Source organism: Oryzias latipes, chromosome 17 (assembly GCF_002234675.1).
Source record: "Oryzias latipes chromosome 17, ASM223467v1".
In the NCBI taxonomy this organism is placed as follows: domain Eukaryota; kingdom Metazoa; phylum Chordata; class Actinopteri; order Beloniformes; family Adrianichthyidae; genus Oryzias; species Oryzias latipes.
Genome location: NC_019875.2, coordinates 29,088,629 through 29,116,008, shown reverse-complemented (window position 1 = coordinate 29,116,008; position 27,380 = coordinate 29,088,629). Strand labels below are relative to the sequence as shown.

The 27,380-nt window shown below is 39.8% G+C and overlaps 1 protein-coding gene across 1 annotated transcript in view; it reads right to left on the bottom strand.

Annotated features, from left to right (window-relative positions):
* b4galt2 (beta-1,4-galactosyltransferase 2) overlaps positions 1 to 27,380 on the bottom strand; it is a gene marked incomplete in the record, with an annotated part of 73,608 nt that overhangs the window by 11,135 nt on the left and 35,093 nt on the right. The window contains 3 exon segments of the mRNA NM_001160444.1: positions 1,753 to 1,773; positions 11,090 to 11,206; positions 12,197 to 12,315. Of these exon segments, the coding sequence (NP_001153916.1) occupies positions 1,753 to 1,773; positions 11,090 to 11,206; positions 12,197 to 12,315 (257 nt within the window).

Sequence of the window (27,380 nt, the reverse complement as noted above, 5' to 3'; positions counted from 1 at the left end):
CTGGTCCATTAACTTCTGCTCATGTTGATCACGTCTTCTTGTCTGGCGTCCATGTCCCTTGCCATGCCACAGTAAGTTTTTGTTTTTAGTTTTGTCATCCTGCTCTGCAGCGCTTTTTGTTAGTTAAATAAACCCACTTGCCCTGAACCCGTTTGCCTCCCGTCTCTGCGCCTGGGTCCTACCTGCTGTCGAGCCTCCCCCCCACACGACATCTATACATCCAATGAAATTAAACTACAAATCAACAAACACAACTGATAACAAATGTCTCTAAAAAATGATGTGTATATTTGCAGAACCTTAAAAACACCAAACAAATAACAAATGCTTCCCAAATAAAGCACAAAAAATGGAACACAAAATGTAAAACCCAAGTTAGAAATTGCAATTTGAAAAGATACTTTTTTCAGCAGCTTTTCAAAATCAATCACCAATTCTACTCTTCTGTGGATGAAACAAAGAACTCCAGAACAATGAAGCCATTTCTCTAAGTCTCTCTCACCTTCAGTTTTAAACAAGGTCTGTGAAAATCCACCATACATTGGTCACATGAACTCAGAGACCTGCTAAAAGTGCACAATTGTAAAAGCTCTTTTATATAGACAACTGTTTGTTTGCTTAGAGCTGTAAATATAAAAAAAAATGCTTTTCTATCACCTAGACACAGATGGAGAACCATATCAACTGGATTAATAACAGGGTGGCATGTTTAGACAACATGAAGCTGTCCATCACATTTTTGACCTAAACATGTAAACACATCCTTGGCTCTGCGGTTAGGAAATGGTATTTGGGAATCTCTTTATACCAGGAGCCAGCCTGGCCATTGGAACATCGCCACAGTGCCCATCCAGACTGGGACAGCAACGGGGTCCACTTCAGAGCCGTGAGCTGCTGTGTTTAACTCCAGCTGTCCCAGCAAGGGAGACAACTGCAGCAACATCCACTGACCAAGCCGGCAAGCCCTGGCAGAAAAGATCCCCACAAGAAAAACACTGGCTCAGGCAGGCTTGTCAAAAAAAAATAGTTTTGCCATTGTCTTGCAGCTCGCAGATCAAGTGGTTTAGTTTTCCAGTAATGTCAGTCAAGAATGCAAGTTCAGATTCACAATGTTCATATTCACCATATTCAACAGACATCTCCTCCAATAGCACCTTAAAAATCCTGTGCTGTTTTGCTTTGCAGCTGAGGTTGTTTACGATTTTCAGAATAAGAGTCATTATATGTCCAGAGCCAATCACTTCTGCACATAAGGCCTGCTGGTGAATGACGCAGCAGTAATGCAGACATTTTGGAAAGTCTGGGTCAGCTTTACAGTGAGTGATGAAACCTGTTTGTCTATTGATCATAGCAGGAGTCCCATCTGCAGTCACTGCTACCAGCTTTTCTAATTGTACCTTTTTCTGCACAAAAACTCCTTCACCGTGTTATACATTTCAACTCCTCTTGTAGTTGTCTGTTAGGGCAGATGTGTCAGGAGTTCTTCTCTTGTGGAAACCAAAAGCTATGCTGTACTGTTGCCGTCCACAGACTCATCACACTGGACGTTAACCACCTGCACTTTGCAAGATCCCGGTCCAGCTAATTGGCCAAGTTATCAGACATAGCTGACACTCATCTAGACATTGTAGTGGAAATTGAATGAGTTCTATTGTTCTCATCCTTAGGGACAGTGATAGCAATTATCATCATTGCTTGAATTTTTTTCATGCTATATGCAAAAGTCTTTGTCCCTTAAGGCAACAGATTACAGCCCCCCCCCCCCCCCCCCCAGGCTGCTGTCGTATTAACAATAGCTTGGAGCTCCAGAATGGACAAGAAAAAACGACGAGAATGGCTCGAGCAGGGCGTTGCTCACGGGGCGGTCGCTCGTGCCATGCGGTCGCACGTGCTCGGGCCCGCTAAATGCTACTTGTAGCTTTAATTTGTTTTATTTTTGTCTTTTTAGTATTTTTTTGCCTTTTGTAATTAAATTGTGATTTAACTTTTTCTCTTAATTTGATAAATTTTTAACCTTTTTATTATAAAGCTCTTTTCCTGGTGGCATTTTTAAATAATAACCAAAGATTAATTTGTTTGCTTAGAAAATCCAATATAAATTCATTAAACTCAGCATCTGTGTTTACATTAAGGTCATCCTTTTTATTTATTTTTTGCAATAACTCGTTTTATTTATTTTTAAAAGTTCAACTTTTGTTCACGTTTGAATTGAAAAAGATGTAAAAAATATTTTTTATCCAACAAACTGCGTTTTGCAAAAGAAAAAACAGGCTTTCACAGCTGAAGATTCATTATAAATAGTATTATTTAAGGAGCACCATTTATTTGACCTAAAATAAATGCGATTAACAAAATCTTGAAGTTTTTGCGTTTTAACTTGAGAAAAAATTATAATCCACCGTAAAGGGTAACAGCAGAACGAAACAGCACAAATCTATCACAGTGAATATTTTAATCACAATAAATCATGACAGATTAGAATCCCATCACTGGGAATACATAAAAATAAACGTTTTTTTTGTTTGTTTGAAACTTTAAAAAACATTTTTCCTTGAGAACATGAGCAATTTTAAGTGGAGCTGTGATTTATAATAAATCTCCAGATTATTGATGCATTTGGTTTTGCCGTTACGTTCTATCCAAATCGAATCAATCCAAAAAAAAAAAAAAAAACCTCCTAAAATTGATGCTATTAAATAACATTTTGTTTACTGAACGGCAGCGACATTGGATTAAACTGGCTTAAAAATTCAATATCTCAGGTCTGGAATTAAAGTATGAGAATAAATTTGATCATAAGAGGATTATTTATAGCAAAACGGTTAATCTTTGCAGCAGAGCTCCTTTTTGGAGGCACGCTGAGAAATCCATACAATTTAATTACGGAGCACAGGTTACACTGCAGTAACCACTGTATCTTATATTTTCTATCTAAGTACTTTTGATAAATTGCTGTACTTATTTCACGGTTGCACTACTGTTTCATTATCTGTCAGCCTGCAGTAGCCTAGCAACCAGATATCAGCGGGCTAAAATCTGTAAATAATATGCAGAGTGCCCACAGTGATGGGATGTGACCTTGGGTCAGTTGATAATTAAACCCCAACAGAAGCCGCCCTTCGTTCAGCTGCTTTAAAGGTCATGTAAACAACGCAGAAACAAAATACAAAAAAACGGAGTGAAATGGAAACATCCAAACATGTTCCACCTATTTGGACCAATCAGAGGAGCGAGGAGGGCGGAGACAGCACAGGATCCTGTCAGGAGCCCGAGGTTGGATGGACCAAAGACACCGACTAACATACCCAGTTCCACTGGCTCCACTGTAAAGGTAATTTCTGTGAGGTCTCCCCTCGTAGTGGTAATCCATCATGCTGCAGAAGGATGAGGAAGAATGATTTCTTCAAGTACCTCCACACACACACACACACACACACATGCTCTCCCATGAGTCATCAGCAGTCAGCGCGGTCTCTATGGGAGATGCCAGGTGGTGGGTAATGACCAGAGGATGAAGGACGGAGAACAGGGAGGAGGCGCACGGAAGCAAACGCGCACAGACACAGCAGCTCCGGAAAGGAGAGACAAAAGAAGGAGAACAGATAAACAAAACTATCGAGTCGCAGCTGTGGCTGGAAGCTGCACGGTCTAAATATGAATGTTTTTTGGGTTTTTTTTCCATTAAAAAATGAAGCGTTACAAAGTAGTGAAGATGCACGGCCCGACTTCCTACACATTAACTCACTTAAATCGAGCTCTGCAGAGCTGCGGCCCTTCCTGTCCGTGAGCGCGAGCACGCCGTGTTTGTGCGGACAGACATGATGAATTTCCTAACCAAAGGCGCGGTAATGAACTCCATCTCCACGCACGGGGCTGTGAGTTCTGGAGAAGCTGGCTTAGAAAAACCCAATTTCTTTGACTCTTTTAAACTGCTGGAGCAGCACATTGAAAGTGGCTGAATGTTTGCCTCCATTTCCTCCAGCAGGCACCGAAAGACCGGAATTACAAACAAGGAAAGAAGCGACGTGCATCATGGGAAGTGACAGGACGTCTGGTCATTAACCTGAGGAAAGTAGAGTATGTGAACAGAGAGAGCTTTGGTCGGAAATGTATGGAGTCAAGCTAGGATCTACATAAAGGGAATAAAAAATAAAAGATTGTTATTTGGAGAAAAGAACTGACATTTTTAAAAGGAGCAGATCTTTGGCGGAAGCATCATTCACACCAGATTCATTGTGGCGCTTGGATACATCTGATAAACTAAAGCCTGTAGAATTAAGACTTTTTTTCTCATAATGTCACAACTTTATACTTGTGATTTTTTTTTAATTTTTTTTTTTTAATGGTGGCTCTAATCCTTTTACTCTTTTTTTTTTTGTTTATTCGGCTTGTTCTGTGCGCTTTTGAATTTCCTTAGGGATTAAAAAAGCTTCTATTATATTCTACTCGCTTGTAACAAACATTCAGAGTTCCTCTTCTTATATAAAGAGGGACACTTGGAAGGAGTTCGTTTAGCCCAAAGGAAGAAGCCGTTTGTGAGTCTGGTCGTGTATTAATGTGTAGTAGGCGGGGCTAATGGGATTGCATAGAATGAAGCCAAAAAAATGCAGTTTTAGAATCTATAAAACTGTTATTGCGCTGAATTATTTCGCTATAATATGTATATTTTTGTTTGTTTTAAGGAAGAAAAAGAAAATCCATCCTTTTTCTCCCTGAAACTATGTCCGACAGGAAAATGACCAGATGTTTGTTTTTCAATTTCTTTCACTCCAAGAAAAGTTATAAGGTTCAAACAAACACAAATATTGATAAATGAAAGAAAAGATGGACATTTTTCAGTTCTTGCTTTTGTGAGACAACCAAAGAAAAGTCATATTTCTCAGCGTGACAGGTGAGTCGGGTATTGTGAGATGAAATCAGCCTCCAGCAGAGCAAAGAAAATAAGAGGACGGATGACAAAGCGAATCTGCAGTTATATGGATTCTGCTATTCAAATTATATAAGAAAATCTATTGATTTATACAGGATCAAGACATTTTTGTGGAAAATGTTTTGACATTACCTCTTTGAAGTCCGTTCCATTCAATCTTTTCACATTTTCCTTTGGTTTGCGTGACCATAAATGATATTTAAGAGTAGAGATGAACTTTTGTATGCTTTACGATCCTCTCTTCTTTAAACTTTCCTGAATCTTCAGTGACGTTTGAGGAAGGTTTTCATGCTAAATTTAGAAATCCTCTGATGTGGAGCACTAAAGTCACTCCTGGGAGTAAGTGAGGATTGAGAGACAGAGCCAACGAGAAAAGGTACGATAAAAAAAATGCAAAAAGAAACACTCCAGTGGAAGTGCTTCAGCAAAGATGAGAACAAGAAATTTCAGGGGAACAACGGGAAAGAAAGGAGAAAAGAGCTGTTGTTCAGCAGGATCAATATGGGGCTTAATGGTCAGCTGCACACAAACAAAAGAAAAGCCCGAGTCGGCTGTTTTTTCTGCTCAAAGGTTTTTGCCGTTTCAGGCCGCGGAGGACCACACAGGGAAGATCCATGGAATACAGCAACAGAAAGAGGTAAAACACAAAGAAAGAGGTGAAACACACCTGCATCATGGTGGACGACTTAACCCGACTCCGCACAAACAAGAAATGAACGTTGAGACGCTAACAACAACTGCAGATGTGGAGCATTGATTAAAAAGACGGACGTAAAAACCTTTAAAGACCAGCTCTGATGAAAATTGAGATGAAAACAGTGAGAGGAAGAGGCGCGGGGTTGCTTTGGACCAACAGTCTCACCCACAACTCTGAGGTAAATTTCTAACGAACTCCTGCCGCTCTGCAGAAACTATGTCCTAAAAGGTTTTTCTGATTTTGGCTAAAAACGGCACCATCGTAATTAAAAGACAGCTGATGTCCTCATGTGATGCACTTTAAAAAGACTATCTGGGCTGTAGTTGGAGAGTACATTAATCTAACTTAATTATCTAGTTTGGTGAAAACAAAATCATTTTTTAAGTTCATTCAACTTAAAAACAACACGTAGTTGTCTGACATAGTTATTTTACTTTCTATCAACTTAATTCAGTTAAGTTGGTGTAACTTTGGTGTGAAGCTGTCAATGCGTCATGACGTCATAACATAAGGCAGCGCAAGGAATTGTGGGATACCATTTTCTTTGCCTGTCTGGGCAGATTGGGGTTTAAGTGTTTTTATCCATGTGTTTTGTTGTCTAGCTGTTTTACTCTGTTTAAACTAGTACGACAGAGTATTAGGGCCACCAAAAAAAAAAAAAAAAAAAAAAAAAAAAAGTAAAATAACGAGTTTTTATCTCGTAAATTTACGATATTAAGTGGAAGTGAGCATGCAGAGCAGCAGGTGAACGCCACGCAGCAACAGAGCAGACCGACTTAACTCAGTTGAACAGGTGATCTGAATGAGCTTGAACGTTCCAAATATCTGGAAGCTCATTTGTTTGATTTACAATTTATTAAAGTTTTATTTATTGATGGTTGGTTTACAGGATCCCTGCTGCCCAATGAGGCCATCGGTGTCCCTGCAGCTTTCCACTTCAATCCTTTCTTCCTCCACCAAAAACATGATCTCTACGTTTGTGTGACGCTTCCGTCTGAGGAGGAGGATCACTTTTTTTGGCATTTTCAACGTTCTAATGCTAATATAATAGACTATTTTCATTCATCTTTGTTGTTTAATGATATAACGGGACGTTTACTTCCGCATTGGTGTTCGGATCTGATGACAGGTTCATGACGTAAGGTGACAGATGAACTTCAGGGTTTGTGAATGAAAAGGAGAATAAAAGCTGCAACGATCCTCTGCACCCAAACGTGTCTCTGAGCTCCTTATTTTACAGATGAAACTCCGCTTTACTGACACTGAACCCCGGAAAGCCGCCTCTGACAATAATCTGATTTTGAGTCGCCAAAGGTTCAGAATCTCTTTGTTTTAAACCTATAATAATTGGAAAATAAAGCTTCACAAAAGGCTCCACATCTTTCATCTTCAAGCGATGCTCAGATAAACGGAAACTTCGGTGTTTTCTCCTTGTTAATCTATGACTTTTTTCTTTTTTTTTTTGGTGGCCCTACTTTTTCTTTTCTTTTTTTTTTTGGTGGCCCTAAAACTCCGTCGTAAACTAGTAATTTAAACTGTTGTGTTTTTTTTTTCTGCACCATGAGTTAGAGTTTAGGGAGAGGATGATTACCAACCCCCTTGTGCGGTAAAACACCGTATGTGCCAATATTAAAGACTGCGTTCATCACACGTGAGCTCCTGCCTTGTAATGCGAGACACTGCTGGGTCATTCATGTCACTGATGTGGAAATTACAAGGCCCAGTGGTTGAAACTTTAGAAGTGTCAATGTAAGTTGCATAAAAAAAATTGGAAAAAAAATGCAAGTTAGATCAACATAAAAAATTAAGTTGAATAAACTTAATTCAATGACGTGTTACCAATTTAAGTGATTCAATTAAGTTGGATCAACTTTTTTCTTTTTTGAGTGTGATCGGAAGAAAAACCAAACCAATATTGGTTGACTGATTCTCTTTGCATTCTTATCATTTCATTTTCTCTAACTTTAGTTCTTTCATTACTTTCTGCCGTTTTTACAAAGTTTGTTTTTCAGAAGATGACCCAATTACTGATGGAAATCTTGGGCTGTCCTTAAGCTCTAGGTGTCCACGCAGCAGATGGCCTTTTCTCCTTCATAGCTTCTGTCACTCTCATCCCTCCATCCATCCTGCTTCTTTTTTTTTCTCACCTGATATTTTGTTACTTTTCTCTACTTCTTTCTGGGCTCTCCTCCAGTTTTGCGCTGCGAGCCAACAGCCAACAAGCGCCGATGCCCGTCTTCAGCATGCAGAGAGGACACAGAGCAGCAGGGCAGAACAGCAAGGTTGCTATATCACTTTCTGCATGATCCCTCTGCAACGCCTACTCACTGGACCTCAGTGGCAGCAGTGCCACTTTGCAGAGCAAAAGATGATAGCTACTCAGAAATGTTCTGCTGAGGGAAAAGACCGCAAGCAGGTTGGTACAGCGAGCTGAAGAAAGATGGAAAATCCAAGACTCTGACAACTTCCTGATGCAAATAAGATCTAACCCTTGATGAATACGAGCAACAGAACCGTTAAAAACTGCTGGAATTAGAAAGAAGAAATGAACATTTTAGGGAAAATGTTGGTAAATATTTTACTTTCGGAAGAATGCAGTTGTCAAAAATGTAAAAGCACATTACAAGTGGTGTGTTTTGAAATATTCAAGTCTAGCTATTCAAGCTAAATCTGTTCTTTCTGCTCAACTCAAGAGCCCAATAGATGCAAGAAAACCCTTTAGTCCAAAAGTTAGATGTTTTTTAAAGGCAAGCATCTTTTATTATTGTAGAAAAAAAAAAAAGAACACAAGTGTAGTGCAATGATATAGAACGGCAAAGCACTAAATTAACTCTGGTAACCTCGTTTCTTCACAGTCCTCCAATTTACTGGATAATTAGCCAGTAATTATGGGGTAGTAAAAGAAAGAGCAACCATAACTTTTGCCTAAAATTAGAGGAAATAGAAAAATCCATTTGGTTGCTGTTTCCCCCACTTTATTCCCTGATTGCAGAAGCTGCTGAAGCCAGTCGCTGCCGTCTTAGTGCGGGACGCAGGATTAAGCTCAGAGTCTTCATCTGGGTTTTTTAGGACAAAAATGTTCATTTAGAAACAAGAATTGATCTTTTTTTGTAATATTGGCAGCTTAAGACATTAAAGAAAATTCTACCAATACGTAGAAATATAATTATTCAAAGAGAAAATTAGAGTTTGAAGCAAAGCAACAGCTCAAACCAATTAAATAAAAATTAAAGCAGCTAAATCCGATTGAAAAAGATCTAATATAGCGACACCGTAGTCCATCTGAAACTGACCAATGAGGTTAGAGTCTGAGCTTTAGCTTTGGACTTATTGTCACAAAAACGCTCTTTTTCAACTGAAATTCATTTGTCGCTCCTGGTTTACAACAATTTGATTAAAGAAATACTCAAAAATGCAATTTTGAGTTTAAATACATACATATTTGTCTATCATTGTCAGAAAAATGCCAAAAGAACATGTTAAAAACACATTTAGTTTCCCTTGGAACTTTATTAATACATTAAGGAATGCCTTCTTCTGTGTTTGACAGCAAATGCATTCATAGTGTCTATCAAAACTAAATTCAAAGACGGCTGTTTTTAATCTCAAGCATGACAAATATTTTCTTTCTGCGTGAAGAAACAACCCAAACATTCCTTCATTCACCACCTAAAACCAACGTTTCTTAATTCCACTTCCAAAGCTTGACTGCTTAAGAGTCAAACTTTCCCTCATTTGGAGGGTCTTGTTTAAAAGTCACTTTACAATCCTAACATTTCTATTTTGATACATGCATTTGCTTTCTTTCAGTTCTGCTCCTGCTTTCCTCTCTTGAAACTTCAGCTTTCACTTTAAAACTTAAGAGACTTAAGTGCTGCAAAATGGAAACTGATTCATTTTGAAATTGGTGGCCTTTTTAGACTTTATAATGTCTATAAAAGTTACAATCTTCTAAAATATAATCTAGATTTTCCGTAAATAGTTATTATTTAATTAACTCTATCAGAACAGAGAGTGTCTGAGTGAAACTGAGGTTTGCTTTAGAATTATTTCCACCTTTGTACAAAGATTTCAATAAGTGCAAACAAAAAGGCGGGTCTAGGTTAAAAGACGTCTGCATCTTTCAGCATCTCTTCATTTTGCCTTCCAGCTGCGTGTTTTAAGATCAAAACACAGACTCAGAAAACATGATGTGTAAGTGGGCGTTTGAAAGCAACAGACGGAGTCGGTACATTTGCAGGAGGAGGGAAAAGGCGCTGGAGTAGACACTGGAACAGAGGCGCATGAGGAGCAGAGCACAGCAGGGCAGGAGAAACCAAAGGTCTGTTTCCCAGGGGGAAGGATTAAGGCGTCGCACCAAGTCTACAGCGGACTGAGAGGGCAGAGAAGAGATCTTCAAACCAAAAGCGTTGACGAATATTGCTTATTTAATGTAAAATAGAAGAATCTCGCTGTCAATCCTGATTTAAGAGCTTTGTGCAGAATCAAAGGCTAAAGAGGAAAAACAAAACGCAGTGGGAGCAGATTGGCTTTATAAATGAGTTGAAGAGGAGGACAGTCTTTATGCGCCTCTGTTATTACTTCTCTGACTTTTATTGGGAAGTTCTAGTTTTTCACTGCATAAAAGCATCTTATTTTTGTTGTTTTTCCCATTATTTTTCATAGTATTCGAGAATAAGTTGACAGATTCGGTTCAGGAGTCTTTACATTGGCTGCGTCTTCTGTGATGATGATGGTGTGCCCTCAGTTTCAGCTGGGGCAGCTCATCACTGGGGGGCTTCTCTGTCATCCTGTGCAACGGCTTTGATGCTCACTGCTACCCAGACTCCCTTCTTTCACTTGGCGTCCTTCATCAAGGTGCGACTTCTTCAGATGAAATGCTCTGTGAGGAGCATCCCTGTCTCCACACCATGTCCTCTGGTAGCATGGTTCCTACAAAAGCAGCTGATCCTGTTGTATATTCACGTCTAGCTAAGGCTGCATGGTGGTGCAATGCTTTGAGGGCCCTGGTTCAAATCCCGGCTGGGTTCTTTCTGTGTGGAGTTTGCATGTTCTCCTCGTGCATGCACGGGTTTGACACTCCCATAGTCCAAAAACATGCTTGATTGGTTAATTGGTGTTTCTAAATTGCTCCTAGGTGTGCATGTTAGTGTGTCACCTTGCATAAAACTGACGACTTGTTCAGAGTGTGCCCTAAAAGCGCCCAGTGGTAGCTAGGATAGGCTCCAGCAACCATTTAGCCCAAAAAGGATCAAGCAGGTGTACAAGATGGATGGATGGAGATGTATTTTGGAGAAATATTGATTTCTTAAGAAAAGTAAGGATTATTTAGCCAAACTGATCCTTTGTGCTCCACAATATGTGTTTGGAAGGTGTTAGTTAAACAAAAAAAACAAAAAAAAAGAACTGCTGAAAGTCCTTTTTAACGTATTCAGACGTGTTCCAGTTATTCGATGACTTACCTGGTTGATGATATAGATGCCGTAGTCAATCTTCTGCCGCCTCAGTATGGGATGAAGGTAGTGGAGCCAGTATTTAAGATGGTTTTCTCTGTGCCGGAACGGTATGATAATGGCAACCTAGACAACAGGAAGCTCCACATTAATACGTGCTTATTATCTGTCATTGGAGGAAACGTCTCTTTCGAAAGTTAGACAAAGTAAAAAAAGAAAAAAAAATTGCTGGTTGGAAATGATCTTGCAGAATTTTTGTGGAAACACACACACACACACACACACACACACCCACACCCACACCCACTATCTGTTAGTTCATTTTTGTATTGAACAATTAAACTTGGAACTATACTAACGAACTTGAAAAAGCATTAAAATACTGCTAGTAAGTAAAGCCTTAGTCCCAACTCACCTTACGGGTGGCTATAGGCTGTCTATAAATGAAAAACGTCAAACCTATACGGGACACGCAGGTGGGCGGCACAAAATATTTAGGTCTTGGACCACTCAGGCAAAAATGTTCAATGTTCGTGGCATATGGATTTTTTTTTTTAACCCCACCAAATCCTAAAGAAGCCCGTTAGTGTTGTCCCCGGCATAAGTGTGCGCTCCTTGCTGCAGCCTAACAGTTAGAAATGAGGAAATTAGACAACCAGAGGGCAGTTTGTGTGGACATCCTACAGGCATCCTACACCCCGTGCATGGGGCAGTTGTGCGCAGTCAATAATGGACAAGTACTTTGCTTTACTAATGACTAGAGTCTGGCAGAGGGACACAGTACGACAGCGTCACCCATATTTCATAGGTGAGTGTAACTTCCATGAGCCTTAACCTAGATTAACACACACACACATGACAATGGTACGTTCCATTTGCATGACATTCCTTGAGGGGGCAATACATTCCCCTTAAGATGCGGCTATTTCTGTTTATGACCCTCCTTGGACCCACACAACCCAAAAACCTGCAGCCGTCTGGTCTACCCCCATATGGGTGCATGTGACTAAGGCATAATGTTGCATAGATGTTATCGCAAAGGCCATTAAAATCAATATAAGATGCTTAAAGTACAGACAAAGATAATTGATGTAACAAAAGCACATGCTTGGGTACCTTCCATCTTGGCCGGCAGTCTGGGGGCGAGTATCGACCTCCTTCAGTGACGTTGGGGTTTTCTTTCTGCACTCTTTCCATTGTCATCTGGGAACTGAACTCAATCAACAAACGTCCCACTGAGGAAGAAGAGAAGGACAGAGTTAGCCTGATGAGGGAGATAACAGTAAAAAGAAACAGGCTGGAGAAGAAAAAGAAGTAAACCAAATAAATGAGGGTATGGGTGAAAGAAGGAAGGGATGAAAGAGGGGGGGACACAGAAAGCTTTAAGCTTCAAAGCATCTCTGTGTGCAACAAAGCAGTGTGGAGAAATAATAGTGTCTGAAGAAACACTTTGCATTATGCAGAATGAGGATGCATAGGCTTTAGAAAGCATTTTTAGTCTAAAAATAAAAACTCGGGTTCGCCAGCAGGAACACATCAATTTTGGTCATTAACAGCGAAACTTCTAGAACAAGAATCTGTTCATTTGTTGAATTCTGACAGACCAACTGGCACCAATGCATCTTTGTGACTGAATAATTTATAGGAGGGTTTTGCTTTAGAACCCTGATAAATACGGTGGCAACACACAGTGAGAACCAGCATCATTAACATGTAGAGGCCAACTTCCCTGTTTGGCTCCAGCTTGAGCCCCGAAACTGTAACCAACCGGCCCGAACCCAGAAAAGGTGGCTCATTAGTCCACTGTCGGCGCTCTTAGACCAGCAGCCAATTAGCCAATTCGTTAAGCATCAGTCATTTCAGATTAAAACATTTACAAAACATACAGGGAATCACTTTCAGTAATACGGAGATGATGCTGGTCATATTATTGCGGCAGATTTATTATACTGCCATTTATGAGTCAAACCCTTGTAGATCAGCAAGTAAAACATTTTCAAAAAGGTTTCTACTGAGCCTTGGACATGGCATTTAAAAAGGAAAAAAACACAAATTGTACCCTAAAGTTATACATTTGTGCCTGCGAATTTGTATTTTTGGCAAACAAATTAGTATTTTATTGCCAAAAATGATCACTTGTGCCCACAGATCTCGTAGACAAATATTAGTAGTAGGAATTGATAAAACAAAATTACTAATATACTTATTTGTGGGCACAAAATTCTAATAAAATGCAAATTTGTGGCCCAAATAAAACACTCAATTGTGGGCAAAAAATGTTAACACACAATAATTAAACAATTGTTTAAGAGCAAAAATGTTTTTTCTGACCAATAGAATGACTCAGTTAAAACTGTTTATTACTCTATAGAAGTCTATCGGATTGTGAGTTCCTGGAGCCCGCTGGTACTTCCTGTTTGGAACGGCAGGAGGGGGAGGAGTCACTCAGTCCAGTTCTCATTTACAGACATTAGTTTAAACAGGCTTTGGTCCTCATTCAATTAGGTGGTTTTTGTGTAAATAGTTGCTTCTTTTTTGTAAATAAATCCCGGATCACTTTTATCCGTTAAGCCTTCCTGAGAGTTTTTGAGTCATTAGTAGGGCTGTCAGTGACGATTATTTAAGCAGTCGATTAGTCAACAATTATTTTTTCGATCAGTCAATGATTGTCGTTTACGTAAAGTAATGGGTACTTTTATTTTACAAAAGGTGATACTGCTGTACTCAGTCCGTGGAGGTTCATGTCAGGTATGGTACTGCTCATGCTCAGTGTACCGCGCGTTCATAGAAATTGAAATTTCACATGTATAGTTCATAAATTTCTATTTTACCTTATAAAAGACAAAAAGTTTAAATTTGAAGCTATATGCTAGCATAGAAAAAGTCATTATTGGCTCTCAAGCTATTTAGAGTTTCCTGATCCCTGCACTAAATCATCGTCTAAACTTCTAGTAAGCAAAAAATGTTTTTATGAACATGGATTTCACTCTACCGGCCGTGAACATTTTCACGCTGAATCGTGAAAATGTCAGTCCCCCGCAGCACTGGGACCAATCGAGGACTCGGATTAAGTAGTGACTCGTGGGTGGCGTCCGCTTCAAAACACCGAAGTACGAGCCATTATAGACATGACCACGAAGGAGACGTTAATAAATGCGGTTTGTGTACGGTTGGATTAATATGAGCCAAAGACGGACATTTATAGGAACAAGGCTGGGAAAACAAAAGGTCCGCAGCAAAATTTGCGGGATTTGCACCGCTTTGACCTTTTGCCCTGAGCCTCTTTCTATTGTAGGTGGAGGATGAGCGCTGAGAAACAGTAAATACACAAAAGAAGAAGACTGGCGCTTGTCCGATGTGAACACAACCGACTGGATGTGCGTTTATTAAACCGAAATGACAAAAAAAGAAACCTGACAGGTCGACAAACCAATTTACCGTCAACGATGACAGCCCCAGTCATCAGGGTATTTAAGTTGTTTCTTTCCTTTATGTTATTTCCCTCAGACTCGGGTGTAACAGTAACAAAGAAAGACTTTAATTTCATCTTTTCTTCCATGTTTCTTAATGACCGTGTCAGGTGACAATCCAGACTCAAAAGAATGTTATTCTGTTACCTGCAGGGATAGTGACGGCCAGTAGAGGCGGAAAAACACTGAAACCGTGCATCGCATTGGTCGATTGCTTTATATGGAACATCCACCGTCACTACATGAACCCTAAAGAACACTAATTAAAATCTAATAAACCAGATCTGGGTTTTGAGGTTAATGCTTCATGCAGCAACACAGAGGACTGTAACAACACAAAGAGCCTCGGGCGCTTTGCGCCGCTGACTCATCAGGTTGGCTCCTTGTGCGATGCAGCATTCATTGAAAGTTGATGCTTTTTTATTTTTTTTAACTCTACTTTGTGATCTCTCTCTGACTCTCAGCTCTTCTGGGTTTTAACAGGTTGATCTACTGTAAGAAGGCACTGTGCTCATGTTCACTTCCATCTTTCCCACGTGGAGTTCATTGGATTGCTTCAAAACTGGTAAGTCTGGTGATGAGTTCAGCAAAGGAAAACTTATAGATAGAATATAGAAGTGCGTGCTGATTGGGCGTACATTACGGTGCCACACCCCCAGCAACACTAAAACTGATTGGATCTGAGTCGGTGAGCTGCTTTTTGAGATTAAAGATCAAAACGTCGCTCAGCCTCGTCCGACAAACCCCGTTTTGAAAATAAAACATCCAATTTCCATGAGCTTGTCCAGTATTTATTACAATTGTGTAATAATAGCTAAATATACCCACTAAAAACCCAGGTTGGGTTGTTTTAAATCCAGTTCAGAAGTTTAAAAGGGATTCACTTTTTTCTGTGTCATTTTAACTCAGGAGACACTCAACAAAAAAACATAAATTTGGTTCAAACAAAACCACGAAACCCCAAAAATTAATATTGCTCCAAAAAGTAACGCAAAAACATTCATAACAAGAATGACCCAAGAATTGTGTTAAAGAAGTGTTTTAAAAAAAGAGTATTTACAGTAGATAAGATTTAAATATGAATTTAATAAACAGTACATTTAATGGATAAATGGTTATTTTCCTTTGACACACACATCCCATTTGATAAAGCTTACAATAAAACCCACAATGACGGTAAATCTCTAACCCAATTAATGGGTCAGAAAAATAACTTCTTTAAATTAGGTCGAACAAAATTTGCAGCCGCACAGATGTGATCCAGATGTCAGTTCAGGCGAGAAGAACGTAGACGTACATGGATCTATTTGTCTGCGAGTGGATGCATCAGAATGGAGCGGAGCGGGAAGACTTTAGCTCCGCCCATTTCAGTTGCTGCGTCACAACCATGAGCTTTTTCAAACTGCGGGTATTCATCTTCAACTGATCCAATCTGAATAAAGAAATACTCAGAAGTGCAGTTTTAATGGTAAATTATTTTCTATATGTCCTCCGTCAAGATCAAAATGCTACAAGAACATGTTAAAAACAGCAGAAACACCCGTTTCAGTGGAGTGGGTCTTTAAACGACTTCTCAAACTGAAACATGAGAAAATGTAATCTATATGGCTTTGGAAAAAATAACTAATTCTGACAGATTTGACAGCTGACAGTGTGCCAAGGTCAGATCTCCGGGAGAATTTCTGGGCGAATAATTACGTTTAGTTTTGGCCCTGGAAAGATATGAGTTTGAAGGAGTGGATAACTGTGAGAAACAAGTGGGAAAGAGTGAACGTGGAGAACAGAGGTAGCACTCTTTTGCTCTTGCGTGCTACTGACAAAGACAGTTTAACTAGAGGGACTTTCAGCTCTGAGAATCTTATTAGCCCGTCTCTCCACCTCTTCTCTTTCAATCATTTGGAAGTGCCTCCTCTAACCCCACGCTGGAATTGCCATTCTTCTCGGTTGGACAAAAATCTGAAAAGAGGCAGAAAAGGGTGTAGAAGGGGACAAAAGCGAGTCTTAAATGTCCAGAGACGACAAGCAAAAGGCCTTTGATCTTTTTTATTAGCGTCTGGTATTTGCTGGGTCCCCTTCCTTCCCTCTTCTTAACCTCCTTCCAGGCATCATCACTGAGGAAATCATTAGCAACAAAGGCTGTGTTTTTGCTGGATTATCTGCATTCAAGAACCTCCTTGACACATAGAAAACCCCAATCATCTGTTTTATTGGTGTGCATCATCGCACCGAGCCCAGGGCGAGATAAGAGGTTCACAAACCTCCCCGGCAGAGGCACAAAGGACTGATGAGGAGGCCGTAAGCACAGTCAAGCTGCTTTAAGCAGTAAAGATGAGAGAAAACTACTATAACAATGCACAAAAAAAGGATTTTTTTCTAAAATTATTTGTCAGAAGCAAAAAAAAGGAAGAACGGACTGTTTTTCGAAGAAACTAACTAAACTAAGACATTAACCAAAACTAATCTTGGAGCGACCAAAACTGACTATAAACATGCATTTCTAAAAAGAAATAGTTTATTTTCACTCTAACAATAAAGTTGCTTATTTCTTAAAGTTGCAAATCTCCATTTCCACTTACACAAAGGTCAAAGTCATTATAATAACATCCCTTACTCATCTATTTATGAGACATTAGTAATGTGTTTATAAATGTCCTGTAAGGGCTTTTAAACACATTAGGCTACTAATGCTTGTTATTGTCTTATAAGTTGATTATTGAGGCATTGTATTGTGTAGCATTACCTGTGTTTTTATTCATTTGTATTCAGGTTGGACACACACACTTCTGCATTAGCAGATTTTTATTTTAGAAAATTAGAGTTTATCCAAAATGAGTGGTTTGCTCAGAAATGTTTTGTGTTTGTAAGTGAAGCAGCTCTGGAGCCATCACTGATAAAGTCAAGAGAACCAGAGCGGAAGCTGCTGACTGCATGATTAGCTCCATTAGATGAGAGTGTGGTTGATGTCTCCGTGCATTTACTGCATATTTAGTCTGTTTCTGAATGCATGCATCCATTATCTGAACGCCTGCTTTTCCATTATTGCACTTAAACTGGAGTCGTATGTGGCTTCTAAAATCAAACTCAAAAGGTTCCCTTTGGGTCTGTGACTTGTTAGCAGGTGTCTGTTAATTGTCTCTAATCAACAGATTTTTTAATTTTTAGTGTAGTTTAAAACAAACAATGTGAGTGTAAACAAGTTTCAACTTGAATGTGCTTTGATGAGTTTAAAATCAGCTGATGAAAGCCATTCAGGTGCAGAAATATAGGATAATATTTGGTTCTGGTTTGATGCCGTTTTGCGTCTTTAGCAGGTGTTTAGGCTCACATCACCTGTGTGCACGTTACCCAAACATGTGCAAAAAAAGGGGGGGGGGGGGGGGGGGGGGGGGCAAACATAGCAGTTAATGGCCAGAGTGTGAGAGCGGAGAAGCTCAGTGAAGTCGTTTTGCTCTGTGACCAAAGAGGTCAGATGGATGAAATAGATGGAAAATGCTTGAAGCAGAACAACATTTCCTGACAGGGTGAGCAACAGAGAGACAAGATGAGGGGGAAAAAAACAAGTCATGGAATACAAAGGATACAGAGTCAGACATTGAAAGGTGGCAGCTGAACAACAAACACAGAGGAAAACTATGAACGGGGCAACTATGAAGGCAGGAATTCAGAACAGAAACACAAAAACAACAAACAAAAGGATGGCGACGGATGAGTACAGTCAGGTTTTAATGTTTTAACATAAATCTGCTCCACAGAAGCAAAACTACATCTGCTGTTGGTTAAGGTCATTATAAACTACAATAATAATAATAATAATAAACTCTATTTATATAGCACTTTTCGAAATCCAGATTACAAAGTGCTGTACAATTAACATAAGACAAAATCAGGATGAAAACAGCATAAAGTACGTAAAAATAAAACCCAGCCCACACACGAAACAGTGATAGCCGTTAAAATCAATACAATCACAAGTTTAAATTTAAAAAACATTAAAATCATTAAAAGCACACTTATGGAGGTGGGTTTTTAAAAGAGATTTAAAAACAGGTAGGGATTTAGCGAGCCTGATCTCTTCAGTGAGACTGTTCCAGAGTGTTGGGGCTCTTATAGCAAAGGCCCTGTCCCCCCTGGCCTTCAATCTAGATTGTGGGATTATTAAAAAGCTTTTTGCCAAAGGTCTAAGATTGCGACCAGGTACATAAGGAATGAGGAGATCAGCTGTATATTTAGGGGCCAGACCACAGAGTGCTGTAACCCTTGTATTATCCTAGGCACTTTAACAGTTGGGTCATCTAGACCCACTAGACAGTGCTCTGAACCTTTTTTCTTCACCGATTTGTGATCTTCACTGGTGTCCATGGATTACATGAAATCTTTCCATCTTTATCCACCTTTGTCATGGCAGGGAGAACACGTCAATGGAAGGGTGGGCTCATCTAAGATAGCACAAGGGTTAAAAGCAATCATTAAAATCCTAAAATCTATTCTAAAACGGACTGGGAGCCAGTGCAGAAAAATGGATTGATATGGTCTCTCATTCTGGTTTTGGTTAGGAGTCTGGCAGCAGCATTTTGGACTAACTGGAGTTGACACACACTCTGCTGTGAAAGGCATGTGTAGAGTGCGTTACAATAGTTCAAACGGGAAAAAAATTACTCTCTCAAGACATTTTATATAGATAGGAGAGGGGTTATCCTGTATTATCTATACATTTGCCAGAAACAAGATTGGACCACCGATTTAAATTTGTTTCTCCAAATTCAAATCGGTATCAAATATCACCCCCAGATTTCTGCAGCTTGAAGAAACGTTGTGAGACAGAGACTCCAATTTCTGAGCCACGCCATTTCAGGCCTCAACTGAACCAAAAATAATGACATCAGTTTTGTCCTTTGACTGAATCAGTTTCCAATCGATTTTTATCAGTGTCAAAAATAAATGAGGACAAAAAGAACTCATGGAAACTGAAAACAAACATTTTAAAAAATGTGAGGTTTTGGGCCAAATTGAATTATTATTATTTTGGCTTCTGACGTGTAATAAAAACAATATGTAAACATCTTCTAGCTTGCTTGTCCAGCAGTTTCCAGTTTCACTTTGCAGCCAATCAGAATCAAGTATTCACCTGGACCATTGGATATCTACATTTATTTGTTTTACATGAAAAGAATTGATATTTGAAGTAATTACTGTATTTTGTGTATAAGTTGTGTTTTTTGTGTGTGCATATATTACAGAGCGACTTATATATGATGTTTTTCTTTATTATGCATTTTTTGACTGCTGTGACTTATTCCCTGGAAAACACAATACGATACATTTATTTATTTAATTCCAAATGAGGTGTTCTTTTTTTTTTTACACGTTTTTTAAATTACTGCCGTTTTTTTGTGTTTTTTTTTAATATGTCACCTTTGGTCCACCATTGGGAAACACTGTTTGTCTATTCGTACAAACAGAGCTCCATTAAAGACCATTTAAAGTACAAAAGAGAACCAGACTGTTTATTTTCTTGCATCCAATAATTTCCTCTTATAAACTCAAACTCTTTAATTCCCTCTTGTAAAAAAGGCAATTATGCAAAACATCATTCTTCTATTAATTTGTAATTAAACAATTCCAAGTAATCTAAGGCCTGGCATAAACCTTCAAGTTTCAGTATGTATTTCTCTTGAGTGTCGTTGAAGGGATTTTGCACGGCTCTCTACATAACATGATGTCAAATTTGCATGACTGGCAGAAGAATGGACTCCAGCCTGCCAGCATGTTACTACAGGCGCACACTGTGAGCACGAGCATGCGAACGAGTGTATCTGGCAGTCCGGCTCTCTGATGTGGTCCAACTGGCAATTTGATGTGCTGATTGGCACATATCCTGAGCGATGCAAAGGCGCCCGGAGATTAGAAGCATGATTCGCGGAGCAATCAGCACCCTCGGACAGCTGCAGCCAAAGGCACAGAAACCAGGGCGCCATGAGAGCGTTTGGCTAGATCTCCAGGACTGACATGAAAGGGTGCAGAGAGGGCGCTGCCAGGGGATTATCAGGCAGGCGGCCCTAAAGATGCCAGAACACATCAGTCAGAAATGACATTACAGAACGTGTTCACCTGTGACCCACAACTGAGATCATGACGTCTGATTACTTTAATAAAAAAACTGACTAACATTTTTGTTGGGGGTTTCTGCTCAATCTGCTCAACCGCTTTGATGACAACACATCCAGTTCTCCACCGACTGCCTCGTCAAACCTCTTCCGTAAATGTGGCGGCAAAGCAGGAATGAAACTGCATGTCAATGCAGTTTCAGTTTTAAAAGATCGTTTAAAGAGCAACACTACCTGTGGTTGTAAAACCTGTGGTTGATAAGGTTTCATTTGGAGGCGGAGATGGAGGAAAATGTTTGATTGGAGGTCCTTCACATGAAAAGAATGTCAACGTCAGCTTTTATAGTCCACAAGTCATCCTGTCTAGATGTCTAGGGTGGACGAAGAGGCGCAGAAAGAGGGGGAAAACATCACCTGTCTTGTCAGCATCGTCGACAAGCTGGGGGGAACTGATGTGGACAAGTGCAAGTACGCATCGGTAAGGCGAGAGCTACATCCCATCAGCTGAAGAACATATGGGGAGCAGCAGATCTGACTCTCAAGATGAGGATCTTTAACACCATGGTAAAACCCATACTACTCTACGTAGCTGAGACATGGAGGACTACCGCTATGCTGATGACGAAACGTCAGACCTTCATCAGCACTCGTCTCAGAAGAGTCCTGAAGGTGGGCTGTTCCAACATCATCAACAACTAAGAGTTATGGGAGAGGACGGAGCAGTAACAAGAAGAGGAAGACGTCTCCAAAAGACGATGGCGATGGATTGGCCAAGAAAACCTGCATCCAGCACTACAAGGCAGGCACTGACATGGAATCCCCAAGGGAAAGGGGGGAGACCTGGGAACACGTGGCACCGAGATCTGGAAGCAGGGGTCAATATCATGGGGAAAACGTGGGGACAGCTGAAAGAACTCGCCTAACGCCCGGTCTGCCTGGAGACCGCTTGTATGCAGCCCATGTCCCAACCGGGATAACAGGTGAAAGTAGAATCCTATCCAGAACCTTTGTCCCAACTGGCCTTCTGGGTGGCTACGGCAGTCGGGAGACGAAAAAGGGGAGAACTTGTACTGGAGCTCCGGTAGCAGCAGAAATATCAAGAGAGATTTTCTACAGCCATGCTGCAGGTGACAGGTCCTAGTGAACGCAAATACAAAACGTAAGCAGGGGCCTCAACAGTAGCTGCCACTCAGCGAAAAGTCACCGCCTATGAGCGACTGGCCCCTTTTTGATGACCAACTAAAGTTCAATTTTGTGCCTTGCAGTAAATAATCCGTGTATCCTAAATTGATACTCAGCACTCGGCAATCGCCAGCAATTTCTTCTGTATGGCGGGTAAAAGTTGTAATAATAATGTTTGCAAATCTAAATGATAAGTTTGTCATGTTTATTAGCTGTCTTTTTGGTGATTATGTTGGTGTCTCTGTGAATATGATTGTGTGGCCTTGCAACAGATTGGCAAACTGTTCAAGGTGTGTACCCCCACCCCATGACCCCAAAAATAAGACATGAAGGGTGCTGAAATACAACAGCTTCTGAAGATAGATGGAGTGACAAAAGGAAAGTCAAGAATCCAACATTTCAAGTTAAAATTAAGAACTTATCCAAATATGCCAATAAAAGAACTGTTGATCAAAAAAGGGGAGTACTTTTACTCAAATCAGAGCTACTTTTTTCAGCTTCTTTTATGTTGATAGTACAAAAAAAGGAGAAAAATCTGATATGTGGCAGCACAATCATGTTGGAGCTCTGAGAATATTTTTTCTTACCTTTTATTCAAATGTTTTTTGCAAAAAACCCATTTAGTTGCAAAGCAATTAGTTGTAATTTCTTTGTTTTTTATCAAACAAATGATGGACTTTTTATTTTGTTAGCTGTTAATTATTTAGTCTTTGTTGATGTTAAAATTATATTTAAATGAAGGAGAAAAATATTTTTAATTAGCTGTGAATTCTTTTTGAATGATAAAAATGAGAAACCAAACCAAACCTTTAAAAATTTCGTAGCATACTGGACAATGACAAATACAATATCCATCCATCCATCCATCCATCCACCCATCCATCCATCCATCCGTCATCCATCGCTTAAAAAAGATTTTTTGACATTCAGTCATGAATTCCTAGCCCATCTAAAACTGGGATCCATTATTTCTTGAGCCCATTCTTTGATTTTTTGCATTTGTAGTGTCGTTAGATGTCTCTCCATCACACAAACACACACACACACACACACACACACACACACACACACAAAAACTCCCACGAGTCTCAGAGGCCCTCATGTACATGTCTGTTTGATCTTCTTTAATCTCCTTTAGATCCGTCCTCGCAGAAATGTCTTTCATCTGTCCGTCACAGTGACAGCCTTCAAGAGTAGCTGTGTGTGGACACTAAACGCACAAACAGACACACAACCCGAAGTCCATTATGACAGAAAACTAATGTATTGGAAGTGGTCATTTCATGCTGGAAAGGTGGACACAGCGAAGAAGAACAAAATAGTTTACATTTAATCTTAATATTTTAAAGGTTAAAGGGGATACTTATGAGAAAAGGACATTTTTAAAAAACAAATGTTTGATAATGATGAACCATTTATTGATTTGGAGGGTTAGCAGAGGTAAGCAGGACAGTTTTTTGCAGCATACAGCCGATTTTACTCCATATATTAACTCCAAAAAAGGGAAAAATAATAAAAAAAAAAAAAAAAAGGAAAATGCATCATTGAAGTCACTCATGTCATTTCACAGAGGCTGGAGCTGCAGCGTTGAATCAAGAGCTGCGTGGTGCGTCTGCCCTTCGTTTGAACACTACCATAAAAAGAGACGGACAAAGTCGCACAGCAATCCGCGCAGAAAATCGCACACATGGAAAGTGGAGCATTGTGGGTACCTCATTAAACCACCAAGCTGAGGCTGATCGCACGTTAAAACTTTCATGAAGGGGTTCACACAGAAGAAGTTGGCGAACGTAAAAAGTTCTAGAAACCACAAAAACATCCTTTAAATTTCTGCTATATCATCTAAACTTCACCTATAATTAATAAAGTAATGCACAGTGCTGGAAAGAATTATTAAAAAAAAAAAAAAAATCTATGAATAATTTGGCACAAAAGTGCTACAAAAAATCCCCCAAAATGTCAAAGAAAGTATAAAAGTATGACTATCTTCACCAATTATTTGATTAGATGCCTACATCTATAAATATGCAGCGCAAACTAAATTAATAAATTCACTGGGAGTCGCAAACTGCTTTTTAAAACAAATAAGCAGGAGGAGGAATATAATTCAGGAAGGACACAAACCAAAGAGGCTACGGAGTTTATTTTAAATAATTTAGAAAGTACACGGCCACGCTCCAGCTTGTTAGCAGAGCTGCAGGTTGCAACTAACGGAAAGAAGACAAGAACCCCACGGAGAAACTGGCGATGCTTTTAGCCCCTCCAGACGGAAATGGCTGAAAGGCTCAGGCTTTCCTCATCTCCTGGCTTCATTTTTAAGCCAAACACACCCACAAGAAATAATGCAAAGGTACAATCCACTTATTCAGTATTACTGAGCTGCTGCTGCATACCTGTGTGTGTAAATGATTGATGCTTTGAGCAGGAGCTTGCATCAGCGCTCAGAAGCTGCTGTTAAAAGCTGCTCACATTTACTGTAGCATGACGGCGCATTTGCACTTATTGTTTGCTGCCCTGTTTTAGCATTTATATTGAAATCTCCACTTGGAATATTTGTTTCTTGGTGTGGAAATAGCAGTTTTTCTTATTGTTTTGCATCTGCTTCTGTGTTTGCAAAATACAGAACAGAAATTGAAATTTGAAATCTGACAAACCTCATTCGTCAAAGTGGATGGGAATGGATTTCTACTCTTAATTAAACAGGAATCATGAAAAAAAACACAAAATAGAAGGAAGAAGGTTGGATGATAACACAAATAACAGTAAAAATGAAAATTCTCAAAACTGATAATACAAACGATTTAGATGGCAAACCCTGGACATTTTACATTTTTCTATAAATAATGAATAAATAACAAACAACTGATAAAGTTGTCTAATATTTGATAGTTTTGTCTATGTTTTTATGATTTATTCATGCTTTAAACACAACTTCAACCAGCAAAGAGGTAAGACTAGATGACTTCCATATTTGATCCGTGTGCGCAGCTCCGGCTCGTCCTGCCGCCAGCACTGCCACAGCACTTTGCTCTGAGCTTTTCTGCATGTTTTTCCCTGAAACCCGGAGCATGAATGTAGTTTAGGATCAACGTGATGATTAGTCATCTGCGTTTCCTCTGAGAAGCAAACCTTTGCAGTAAAAGTCCCTCCATGCAGATCATTTTTAAACGTATATGTGTCCGTGTGTTTTATAACTCCTGCCGCTCTGCAGAAACATTGTCCTAATGAACGACACAGGTTTTTAGATTTCGGCCAAAAACGGCAAAATCGACCATTTTAAAGTAGATCAAAAGGTGATCAGTTACGTAGGTTTTTAAGTCTGTTTTTGGGCTCTATGAACAAAACATTCAGCCATTAAACACGATCTGAAAGTTATACTAGTTGAACGTTGACCAGCCAGGGACTCGGATTTGGTTTTGACTGTAGCGTCCTTTTAAATTCATGGAGGTGCCAACTGTTTGAAAATTGAGCATGAAGGAGAAATGTATAATTGCGGTTTGTGCCCGGCTGAAATAAAATATGACAGGAAGTCTTTCATAAATCGGAACAGAGCTGCGAAAGAAAAAGCCTGAAGCAAGGATACCCATATACTGGCACCACTACGATGTTTAGCACCAAGCAGCTTCCAGCTGTGAGTACAGGCAGTAGTGTTGGGTAGCGACAGTCCAATATGACCACCGTATGCTAAAAGTGCGTTCAGGAACCTGCATTCTTAGCATTAAACGAGACTTAAATGAGAACTCATCCAATGGACTGTAATTGCAGGGGTTTTCTTTGTAATTTTGAGGGGTGCACCCTCAGAAAATCCTGAAGGACACAGACCCTGACTTCAGTAAAACCTGTAAGAGGAGAAGATAGATGAAGGAGAAGAGAGGAGGGAAAAGAAGAAAAAAGATGAGGGGAGGAAAAAATGCTTCAACACTGGTCACTTGGGGGTGCAGCATTCCCTTTTTAACCTCCAGCAGACATGAAGCACCCTCATCAGTTATTTGTGGTTGGGTTTCTGACAACCTGCTGAATGAAAGAAAGTCTCGTGGCCTCCACTCTCGACCCTGCGACCTCTTTCCCTCCGCTTCATCCCCACAAACTCTTGCGGGAAAATCTGATCTTTAGCTGTCAAATGTCTTTTCAGTCCAGCAGGAACGGCGAGGAGACGCGTGGGAGTTGGAATCAAAGAGGAGAGCCTCATCATATGGATCTGCATTCGCCAGAATATAGATTAGATCAGGTTAACGCATATTTCTACCACAGGCTAAAGGTATGTTAACGTAGACGTATTCTCCTCCAAACAGGACGTCCTGCCGCTCTGACTGTCAGATTAATGGATGCAGGTGAAGAAGAGGAGGTATTATTTGTTGTTTAAATAAATACAAAGAAAAAAAAAACATTGATGCTAAATATAAATAATTAGGCACGTAAGCAGTTCCTTTAGGTATAAGAGACAGAAAAGAGGAAGTCTGTGAACTCGCATAGATTTTATATCCCTTTTTTGACATTTACTGTCTTATAAAAAGGAACAATTGTTTGCTTCGTGCTCATTAAAGCTGAAATTGTAACTGCCAGGAAATCAGTGTTAATACATTTGGCAGCCGTGGCTGAAACATCAATTATTATTATTGTGCCCCGGTGGCTGCTGGGGAGAAAAAAACAGGAAAAGATGATGAGTGGAGAGAAAAGAGATAAGAGGGAGTCAGAAACAGGAGAGGAAGGAAGACAGGGAGAGAGAGAGCAATTTGTGGTTATCTGATCCGTCTGCCCTCTCCGCCATGAGCTAAAGGGGCCAGAAAGATCTCCGAGCCGGCGGATCTGCGGCCCCTTTGTTGCACTCAGAAGCAGCGCTCAGTCACACAGGGGAAGAAAGGGCTGTTTGCTCTTCAGAGACTCCATTTCCTTCATTTCTTATTTTTCTTATCACCTTCTATACCCTCTTCCACTTCCTTTGAAGACCCATTTAAATAAAAATAGTGTTTTTGACATTTTCTTGTGGCATTTTTCTCAGACTATATAAAGAAAATTACATTTCTGAGTATTCATTTATTCAAATTGTTGTGACTCAGGAGCAGACGAAAAATATTTTGTTTGAAAAAGAGACGTAAAAAATACGCTGGGTGGGTGATAAGCTCCCTGCTCCGCTCCATTCTGATGCATCCACCGGCAGACAAACAGATCCATGAACGTCGTTTGATGATGCTTATGGAAAACCAAAAAGTCTGACTGCAAAGTTCCTCCAGACATTTGCAGAAATCATTGACCCAATGTTTCAAAGGTCAGCTTCTCTCCCAACAAGATGATTTAAAAGAAATCTTACAGGGAAATATTTTTACATCTGATTTATCAAGCAGAATTTCTGACAGTGTGAAATAGGCAACAAACACAGCAGAGCACGAGCCGGCGTTTGTGTTCCTCGTCAGATTTAAACACAGCTTCGGGGTTTCGCAATGACTGAAATGCCAAATCAGAGCTGAAAGTTTGTGGGAAACAATGGCTGTGCGGGCGTTGCTGAAAGGGCATCACTTGTTGTGTGCTAAGCCATGCAAGCAGAGA